At 53.3% G+C, this 10,107-nt stretch overlaps 1 protein-coding gene and 1 pseudogene across 2 annotated transcripts; both read left to right on the top strand.

The window, feature by feature from the left end:
* The window catches only part of LOC103678116, a 6,782-nt pseudogene extending 4,697 nt beyond the window's left edge, over positions 1 to 2,085 (top strand).
* On the top strand, positions 1,992 to 8,833 carry UCP2 (uncoupling protein 2). Of its 2 annotated transcripts, none has more exons than XM_040630840.1 (8): positions 1,992 to 2,139; positions 3,216 to 3,372; positions 5,671 to 5,895; positions 6,072 to 6,282; positions 7,106 to 7,300; positions 7,387 to 7,488; positions 7,818 to 7,998; positions 8,388 to 8,833. In XM_040630840.1, exons 3-8 carry the CDS (start codon positions 5,770 to 5,772, stop codon positions 8,500 to 8,502), a joined length of 930 nt encoding a protein of 309 aa, XP_040486774.1. In that variant the 5' UTR covers positions 1,992 to 2,139; positions 3,216 to 3,372; positions 5,671 to 5,769; the 3' UTR covers positions 8,503 to 8,833. The 2 variants fall into 2 exon arrangements, with proteins under 2 accessions (XP_040486774.1, XP_008705556.1); XM_008707334.2 differs by having other exon boundaries at positions 2,072 to 2,226.
* The last annotated feature ends 1,274 nt before the right edge of the window (positions 8,834 to 10,107 follow it).

Here is a 10,107-nt window from a genome sequence, read left to right as displayed (position 1 = left end):
GGCGCATATATATATATATATATATATATATATATATATTCAGTGAAATAGATGTGAAACAAGTTTTTAAAATGCACTTACCTGTATCCATACATTCTCTAATCCGTCTACAGGATCTCTAATGACTTGGACAAGCGGCTTGCTAAAAATCCAGAGGTACAGTGTCTGTAGCATTGCTCTAATCTGCTTGGTTCCATCCAAAATAAAAGAGCATTTGGGGGTTTTGCTGTTTATTTTTTTTTTTTTTGTTTTCAAACTCTTGTGTTGAATTCGTTTTAACAGGATTTCTTATTAAGGGATCCATGCTGGGTCCTGGGAATCTCTGCTTCTCTTTTTAAATGTTCACACATCATCCTTTTCACAGCCCTTGAATTTTGCCAAGGATGATTAAACATTTCATGGGTAGAGTCTTTGGAATCCAAATTCTTCCCTGTTTTGGCAATCAGGGTGACACTTTCATTTTTAGGCCCTTAGTTCCATCCTTTTCTTTCTGTCTCCTCGAGTTCAGCAGTTTCACCAGTTTCACCAGTCACAGAGCATCCTGGGAATCATTTCATCACAGCAAGACACAGAAGTTTGTGCAAAAGCTAGACCAGCTAGTGGATGGGAGACTCCACAGTGTCAGAAAAATTCTCTGGTTTGACTTCTCAGTTTCCACTTTGTTTCTGCTTCTGCCAGGACCATGTGCTCAGTGTTTTTCTTTCCTGCTATAATTATCCAGGCCCATTCCAGTTATTATCAGCTGACCATTTCTGCTTAAGGATAATTCAGAAAACAAACACATGGAACCTGATACACCAGGATTTAAGTCACGGGTCACCACTTCCTAGCTGTGTGACATTAGGCAGGTGTTTTAACTTCTTTGGGATTGTTTCCTCAGCTGCAAAATTGAAGTTAATATCAGCCTCACAGGATTATGCGACGTATTCACACTGAACGTGAACTCGGTAATTGCAGTCGCCAAATGTTCGTCTCCCCGGTCCTCCCATTTCGCTTTTCCAGGCATTTCCAGCCCAAACAGCACGCACTGAGCCTCCACTGTAGGCAGGCCCTTGGAGTGTAAAGATACTAAAAATACAGGAAATAGCTTCCTGCTCTTGAGAAGTTTACAATCTAGTCAAGGAGACCGCTTCCAGTACCTTGATGAATCCCTTAAAACAGTCCTGGGAGGCCGAAGGGATGAAAACAGGAAGAAAGGGACAGAGTGGCTAAGGGTGAAGAGTCCTATCTCCTTCTACTCCCTAAACGTCATATTTGTCCCAGCCCCAGGACCCCGTTACTGTTTTTTTACGTGTCTGTCACCCCGAGAAGACCGCCAGCTCCCTGAGGGCGACCCAGGTTCAGCTCATTTAAGTCACTTTCTCATCTCAGGGCCGGGCGCGCAGCAGGCCCGGGCCCTGTTCGGCTTTCTCACTCGCGGGGCGCCGGCCCGCGCACTCGGCCGCAAGTGGGGGCGGGAGCGTCATGCTCGGTGCCCCCGTCCGAAGTCCCCCGGGTCCCCTGGGCAAGGCCGGTGTCCCGCGGGACACGGGGGAAAGCCCAGGCGCGCCCCACCGCCATTGGCGGTTAGCCGCCACCTTCCGCTGCAGCCCGGATTGGCTCCTTCCGCGGGCAACGCGGCGGCTTTAACCAATCGCCAGCGGTCGGGAGGCCCCGCCCCTCGAGAGCGCGGGAAGCAGGCCTTGGGTTTGCTCGGTCTGGGGTCACGGACTGGGCGGGTGAAGGGAGGGAGTGCGCTCCACCCGAGCCTCTGGGGGGCGCTGTTACAAAGAGCCCTGGCGGGGTGCCGGGGGCGCAGAGGCTTGTGTGACCCTAGTTAGGCTCTGCTTCTTTCCAGACGTCAGCCTTGCCATTCTCACCAGGAGGTTGGCGGACCGGGGGTGTGTGAAGCAGAGCGAGGAAGCGACCCTGCGGAGGAACGAACGGGTAGACGCGGGAATCCGCCCGCACGGAAATGGTAGTGGAGGAAGGCGCGCAGAGAACCTCAGGCGTGACTGCCCTTGCGGGAAGGCGGTGGCTAGAGGGTCGCCCCACCCCTTGGAGCCCTCAGGCCCCGCCCCTCAGGCCCCGCCCCCCGAGACCTAAACCGCGCGGCGGGCTCGGCGGGCCCCACTGCAAGCTCGCCAGCAGCGCTCCTAGGTAGGGTACCGTCTGCTCTCCCTCCACGCGCTCTCCGCCCGCCTACAGACAGATCCGGCGGCACTCTCGTATTCTGCCTGCTGCCCGGTGAGCCCGGGCCCTGCCCGCCCCAGCCCTGCGCCCGCAAGGCCGCTACCCCGCTCTCTTCCCTCTCTTTAATTTCCCTCCTCTTCTCCCAGTCTATCCTGTATTTTTCCTCTCTGTCCTCTTTTTCTTTATCTCTCTTTTCACTCTTTTTCCCTCTCCCTTTTGTTCTTTACCTCTCAGGTTCAATTGGCCGTAATTTCAGCCTCCACCCTTCCACTCTCTCCCCTCGGCCTGGATGCTCAGCACCCCCCCTTGGGTGGGGACTTTGGGCGCGTCCACGAAGATCTGAATGACCTTCCCTCCCAAGGAGGAGGAGGTTTTGAGCAGGGCCGGCTCCCAGCCCCTTTAGCCTCCTCCAGCCCGCGCCTGGGGCCTAGTCGACTCTCAGAGAGTCTCTGACCTATCATGACCTTCTTAGAACACTCCCATTCACCAGAGTCTGCTGTGTTGGGGGATGCTTCCCCGAGTACAGACTGCCACTAAAGCAGAAATCTGGAAGGGAGTCAATGTGTGATACTAAGAGAGCAGACTGGAGAGGGGGAACTCCTGGGTTCATTTCTCCCCTCCAATGTGTGCACTTAATTAGTCCCCTGCTGTCCTGGGAGAAATGGACCCTGTTCCTTACTCCTCCCCACCAACCCCCTTAAGGACTGTGTGGGTTTATGTGCCTCGGGCAGGTGCCTCTTTCCTTGCTGGAGTGTGATCCTTTAAGGCAGATTTCCCCTTTCTAAACTCTAATCTTGGGGCGCCTGGGTGGCTCAGTGGGTTGAGTCTTGGACTGTTGGCTAACGCCCAGGTCAGGATCTGGGGGTGGTGGGATCCAGCTGGTATTGACCTCTGTGCTCAGCAGGGAGTCGGGCTTGAGATTTTCTCCTGCCCTCTGCCCCTCCCCCTACTGCCCTCCCCCCGCTCACATGCTCTCTTTCTTTCTCTCTCTAAAAGAAATAAAATCTTAAAAAATAAACTCTCCTCTCTGCCCTCATCCACAGGACACATAGTATGACTATTAGGTGTTTCGTCTCCCAGCCATTTTCTATGGAAAACCAAGGGGATCGGGCCATGATAGCCACTGGCAGCTTTGAAGAATGGGATGCCTTTAGAGAAGCTTGATCTTGGAGGCCTCAGCGTGAGACCGTACAAAGCCGGGTAAGAGTCCAGTCTGAGGGAGGGGTCTCCTGCTGCCTACAGCAGCGCTTTGCCTGGGGGTGGGTGTCAGTAGGACATTAGCAAAAATAACTACCACCACCCCCAGTGAAGTTGCTTTCAGATCTCACAAAGACTTTCATATATCCCTAGTCTCATTCTATCCTTTAAGCTGACCTTGACAAGCCAGGGATGGTGGTCCCCATATTTACAAAGGAAGAAATTGAAGCCTAGATGGGACAGTGATTAGTCCTTGATCATCCTGGAAGTCAGCAGCAGAGCTAGGACTTCTAGGCTTGAGTATTATTTACTTTTCTTAGTAGGGTCTTTAGCACAAGTGACCATTGATCCCGTACTCCCGCCTCTGAAAGACCTGGGCAAACCCAAAGCAACATTTGAAATGGCAGCTGAGCCTCTGTGCACATGTCTTTGAGATGAACGGCCTGGGTCTTGTTCTTTGGCCTTCACAACACTGCAGCCTCGCTCAGGGTCAGGACATGATTGACTCATTTATCATGTCTCTGAGGCCCAGAGAAGGGATACTACTTGTCTGAATCTTCTCAGAACTGTCAAATTGGCATGAGAGAACTTGGGTGTTAGACTGCCTTGCAAAAGCCCTGCCTGGGCCGGGCTGAGAAAACAGCCGGAGAAAAATGTTCTGGACGCCAGCGCAAAGCAAATTGCATAAGCTTTGGAGCCTGTACACGTGGCTCTAAGTTCCCTCATCTGTAACATGGAAGTAAGGCAGCCACCTCACCAGGCTGCTCTGAAGAGCCAGTGAGTAACAGAGTGCTCCAGGCAGTGGCATGGGGAAGGTATGGAACACATCTTGGGGTCAGGCAGGGAAGCTGGGGCATCTGAAGCACCTTCATCAACCCATTCTGCCATACGGCCACCAATCCTCACGGAGCCTCATACGGCCAGGCTCCAGGGAAACTCCAGACCAGGCCTGGCCTCTAGGAGCTCTGGGTGCAGTTGAGGTGGTGAATAGCCTCTGGGTTTCGCTCTTTGCCCCAGATACCTAGAGTGAAAAGCCCAGGAGGAAGAAGCTGTTTGTTTCCATGGGTCTGTGTTCTCAACGGACTCCAACCACATCCTCCCTCTGCTGGCCGGCATTTTCCTCATGGCCCCAGTGACACGGGCAGCCAATCAGGCTGGGCTCAGAGCAGCTGCTCCTGCAGTCAGAGAAGTGAGCTCAGCGAAGAGAGAAGCAGGTCGCCCTCCCCCACTGGGGCGCTGGGCTCACTTCCTCCCCAGGCCGCAGAGGCAGCAGAGAAGGGTGTTGTTCCAACTCTGAGAACAAAATGGAGCTTTTGGTTTCCTGTGTCACTCTTCATAGCTCTGACCTGCACCCCCTCCCGCGTGCCTGCCCCTCCTGTGGTGAAGATGTGGATCCCCTGTGTTGAACAAGAGGAGGCTGGCCAGAGGAGGAGACAGTTTTCCCTGCGTCACACAGTAGTCATCCAGGGGGGAGAGAGCCCAATGCCTGTGCACCTGCTCTCAGCCCTGAGAGTTGCCCAGGATCCTTCAAGGCTCAGCTAAATGTTACCTTTTCTGATCACCCACTCTTCCCTCTCTCCTGATGGAGTTAGTTGTTCCCTCCACATTTTGAGAGTATGTCCTGCAAGCCCCAAAAGCGGCTTGAATTACCTGCCCGTCCGCTGTGCCAGACAGTAAGGCCCCTCTAGGGTGATATTGTCTCCTGCATCTCAGTAAACCAGCGCCCAGCAGAGCAGTCTCAAAAGGATGGCTCTAGAGAGCCCCAGTTGTGCGGGCTGGGGAAGAGAATGAGACTAATGGGCTGGGAGAGGATTGAACTGTCTTACCCATTCCTTTTTGTCTAGACTTAGGCAATTTCAGACCCGTAGGAACGGCTTCTGCTTAGGAAATCCGGGGCGTAAGCCTGTGAGTTTGTGCCTGTCAGGTCTTCGTCTGACTGAAAACTTTTGCCCACTTCTGCCCGTCCTCCAGATCTGCAGAAGCAGGGATGTGGCCATTGCCAGTGAACTCTGCACCCAGCAGACAAAAGGCTAGGTCACTGCCTTATTTTCAAGGCATCACTAAGATAGCCCTGAGCCAGACTCTCCCTGTAGTGAAAAGGAGGGGACGCTTCACAAAACGTGTTTCCCTCAAGCAGGAATTGCTTCTCCAGCCCCATTTGAGTACCTCCAGAGCTCACTCCTATTTTCCCTCACAAGGTCATTCTGGTTCTTGCTTTGTCAGGGAAGGTAGGGGCGGGGTGGCGAGCAGGGAGGGGCTGGTCATTCTGCTGCTAATGGGACTTCTCTCTCCTTGGCTTAGATTCCGGCAGAGTTCCTGTACCTTGTCTTCTTGCTGACTGAAGGTGTCCCCTTCTCCAGTCTTTCTCCATCTTCTGGGAGGTAGCAGGCTATCAGCATTATGGTTGGGTTCAAGGCTACAGATGTACCCCCTACTGCCACTGTGAAGTTCCTGGGGGCTGGCACAGCTGCCTGCATCGCAGATCTCATTACCTTTCCTCTGGACACGGCGAAAGTCCGGCTGCAGGTGAGGGGATGAAGCCTGGGGTTCCTGATGTTGTCTTCTAGTCTGCTCTGCCCCAAGACACAGGCTCCTTAAGGGCCAGGGAAATGTTGAGGACTGTAAACATTGGAACACAGGGATGGCAGGAGACGGGGAGGGCAAACTGCCTGTCTATATAACCACCCATCTTGACCTTGCAGATCCAAGGAGAGAGGCAGGGGCCAGTGCGGGCTGCGGCCAGCGCCCAGTACCGCGGCGTGCTGGGCACCATCCTGACCATGGTGCGCACCGAGGGCCCCCGCAGCCTCTACAGTGGGCTGGTCGCCGGCCTGCAGCGCCAGATGAGCTTTGCCTCTGTCCGCATCGGCCTCTACGACTCTGTCAAGCAGTTCTACACCAAGGGTTCTGAGCGTGAGTGTGGAGCTGGGCCATAGGCCCCTTGGCCTTTTCTTCTTGGCGATGACTGATCCCAGTAAATCATCCATGATTGATGATTTGCTGCATAGCTCCTTTAGGCTTCAAGATCCCTAGGCAGATCAGAGGAACTGAGAACTGGAAGGGACCTTGATTCTCCTAATGATCCCTGAACACCTGGCCTGTGCTAAGCTCTGTGCAGGGGATCATCCCAGGACAGTCCTCACAACCACTTTGAGAGTAGATGGTATCATCTACAGATGAAGAGACTGAGTCTTGCTAGGTGGAAAGGACTTGGCCAAGGGCACACGATGAAGAGCCGGAAAAACACACCCGGGACTTTTGCCTCCAAGGCCACTCTTCCATTTCATCTCCTCGGCAGGCCTTGCCCACCCTCCATTTTTCACAAGTGAAAACTGAGAACCCAGATCGAAAGGTTAACATTTCCCAAGATTACATGGTAGGGAGAAATACATCTGGCATGAGATCTCAAGTCTTATGGGTCCCAGGCCTTAAGAAGGCCACTTTTCTCTGAGCCTTGGTTTTCACATTTGTCAAACAGAAAGGGTTGTGATTTCTCAGCATTTACCCTGTTGAGCTAAGTCTCATTTTGTCCTACTCCTTATTATAACCCTGTACCTAGCAAGAGTAGACATCCACAGTGTTATTTTCTTTGAGGCAAGAAGTTTTTTGAGCCAGAGGTTGTCTGAGTCCTATTCCCAAAAGGCAAAAGATTACAGTGATGAGGTGGTCTTAGTGAGGGGAGGTGGAAAATGAGTACAACCCCAGCCGGGCACTGACCCCCATGGTTGTCCCACAGATGCCGGCATCGGGAGCCGCCTCCTGGCAGGCAGCACCACAGGTGCCTTGGCTGTGGCCGTGGCCCAGCCCACAGATGTAGTGAAGGTCCGGTTCCAGGCTCAGGCCCGGGCTGGAAGTGGCCGGAGATACCAAAGCACTGTTGATGCCTATAAGACCATCGCCCGAGAGGAAGGGTTCCGAGGACTCTGGAAAGGTGTGTATCAGTGTATCGGGTGTTTCTTCCCCATCCTCCTCCTCCCCTATTCTCTGGTCTCACATCGGTACCGTTTCCTCCTATAGGGACCTCTCCCAATGTTGCTCGTAATGCTATTGTCAACTGTGCTGAGCTGGTGACCTACGATCTCATCAAGGACACCATCCTGAAGGCCAACCTCATGACAGGTGAGTTAAGGTAAATGGTGCTGGATCTCACCCTTCCCCCAACTAGGATGAGATGTGGGAGTCTGGTTGCCTGAAGACCACATCTTTTCATCCTCCTTCCCCTCTGCTTGTGGAATGAGTTTAGATTTACCATATTGAAGCCAGCTGGGATGAAGCACCCACTTTGCACACTGAGGCACTGAGGCAAAATGACTCTTAGGTCATCAGAAGTCCCAGCTGGAGTGTCTCTCTCTAAAACCATCAGACCCCTAAGCTACTTTAATAATCTCTTTCCTTCTGGAATGATGGGGTGAGGAGTCCTCACTGCCTCTCCTGCTCCTCCTTGGCAGATGACCTCCCTTGCCACTTCACTTCCGCCTTCGGGGCAGGCTTCTGCACCACCGTCATCGCCTCCCCTGTCGATGTGGTCAAGACGAGATACATGAACTCTGCCCTGGGCCAGTACAGGAGCGCTGGCCACTGTGCCCTCACCATGCTCCAGAAGGAGGGTCCCCGAGCCTTCTACAAAGGGTGAGTCTTTGATCCATCACACCCAATTCCAAGCCTCCTGGCTACCCATACCTACACACAGGTGGGAGAGAACCACCTGGAACTGATTAGCAACCAGGTGTCAAGCTATTCTGATCCTGGTCCTGGTATTTCACCAGCATTTTCTCATGCTCTCAACTACTTCCAGAGTTGTCATCCGTACCTTATGGGTATTAAAATGGGGACTCAAGGGAGATTCTTGCTCACAGCCACACAGCTGTGGGGCTCTGTTCCCTGGACCCTCCCACCCTCCTTTGGGACAGAGCAACTGGATTGGATTGGATACTATGGCCCAGGGGGGTAAGCGGGAGGTAGAGTGCCCTCAGGAGTCACCAGATTGCCCTCTGTGACCTGTGTTTCCTCTCTTCTAGGTTCATGCCCTCCTTTCTCCGTTTGGGTTCCTGGAACGTGGTGATGTTTGTCACCTATGAGCAGCTCAAACGGGCCCTGATGGCTGCCCGCACTTCCCGGGAGGCTCCCTTTTGAGTGTCTCCTGCTGCTGACCCCACCACGTCTGGCTTTGGTTTTGGCTCAGCTCCAGCCAGGCCCTGCTTCCCTTCCCTCTCTCCTCACCCCTTCCTTCCACTCCCTTTCCCACCAGCTCCCTTTCCTCTCCCCACATTCTCACCCCTCTTCCCTACCTCATCTCCCCATTGCCTCTCAGTCCCAGTAGAGTTGACCCCAGTTGACACTGTAAGAGGCCTGGCACCAGCCAGGATCCCAAGCCTTCAGTCCCTTGAAAAGTTAAGCCCAGCTCTCTGTTCTGCCCCCAAGCCCAGCCCAGCCAGCATGTCACCCATAAAACAGGTTCAACCTTGGTGTCTCCTCCCTCTGTCATAGCTCTTACCAGAGGTCTTGGTCCAGTGGGCCCTTTTGGCACCTGACTTAGAAAGGAAGGTATGACCCACCTTCTGTTTCCAGCATCCAGTCGGAGGCCCATGGAGGTCATCTTGTCCATTTCTCTTTCCAAACCAGGCCCAGGGCTTAGAAGGCAAGTGAAGGAGCAGCTGGGAGTCACAGCAGTGGCCTCACTTTTACCAGGTCACATGAGCTTTCACTCACTCAGTGCCTAGTACTCCAGCACCTACCTTTCTAAACCCTCCAGCTGCCCCGGGCCTATTTATCTACAAAATTAGCGTGTTCCTGTCTGCCCTGCGTCTCCTGTGCTTCTTGGAAGATTTAGAGGAACTTGGGAATCTTAGATGCTATGAATTTAGTATTCAGAATACTTTCATTTGGAGTCTTACCCTCTCCCTGGGCTAGAGATCACAGGAGGCAGTGCCAAGCTGGGGCTGAGGCTGCACAGGGTGTCAGCCTCCCTGTCCCTGTTCCTACCACCTGTCCTCAGAGGGAAGAAAGCAGATTCTACATCTGTTTCAAGGGGTTGGGGACTCTGAAGTCCCAGAGTCCTGAGGCATCTCGTGCAGAGGCAGGCCCATTTTATAGCCATTGGAAGAAGCTGAAGGCTGAGGTCATGCAAGCAAGGACATACAGGAAGTCAACAACTGAACCAAGACTAGGACTCAGACTCCTCCCTCCCCCTCTGGACTCTTCACCCAGGGACCAGTGCTGGAGTCCTTTGGAAAGTCTTGGGTAGCTGTGGAGCCAGGCTCAGAGAATGTGACTTCCCTCTTCCAGCTGCCTAAAGCAGCTAACACTACTCCTTTTCCATTGGTCAGAGCTGGAGACTCAGCCCTTCAGTGTTTTGGCAAGGGGTCTAGGATATTAGGTTCCTGGGGAAGGAAGGAGGGCCTGGGATTCCTCCCCTTACTTCCTAGCATCTGACAAATTGAGCTGGGGTCTCATAGTCCCTGAGAGAGACAGGGTTGGTTGGGTCCATGAGTTGAGCCAGAGTGAAGGTGGTAGGCAGCCCAGCGGGGTTGTCTGGTGGGCTGCACAGAGTCAGCATAAATGGAAGACTGACCCTCCTGCACCTTAATTCTCACATTAGTCCTGTGAAGCGGCTTCTCACTGTTTTGTGCCAGAGGAAATGGTCAATTTGTTGCCCTAGGCGTATCTTGTCAGCTGATTCATTCACCAGCCTTGTGTCCCAGATACTAGGATGGGCACAAGGCCACCGGACTCCATCAT

This window comes from Ursus maritimus, unplaced genomic scaffold (genome assembly GCF_017311325.1).
Source record: "Ursus maritimus isolate PB19 unplaced genomic scaffold, ASM1731132v1 scaffold_16, whole genome shotgun sequence".
NCBI classification, from domain to species: Eukaryota; Metazoa; Chordata; class Mammalia; order Carnivora; family Ursidae; genus Ursus; species Ursus maritimus.
This window is presented reverse-complemented; position numbering and strand designations above follow the sequence as displayed.

Coding starts and splice junctions, on each gene's coding strand:
- UCP2 (XM_040630840.1), top strand. CDS start 5,770: ATGGTTGGGTTCAAGGCTACAGATGTACCCCCTACTGCCACTGTGAAG. Junction 7,301..7,386: donor GTTCCGAGGACTCTGGAAAG/GTGTGTATCAGT, acceptor TTCCTCCTATAG/GGACCTCTCCCAATGTTGCT. Junction 7,489..7,817: donor GAAGGCCAACCTCATGACAG/GTGAGTTAAGGT, acceptor CCTCCTTGGCAG/ATGACCTCCCTTGCCACTTC.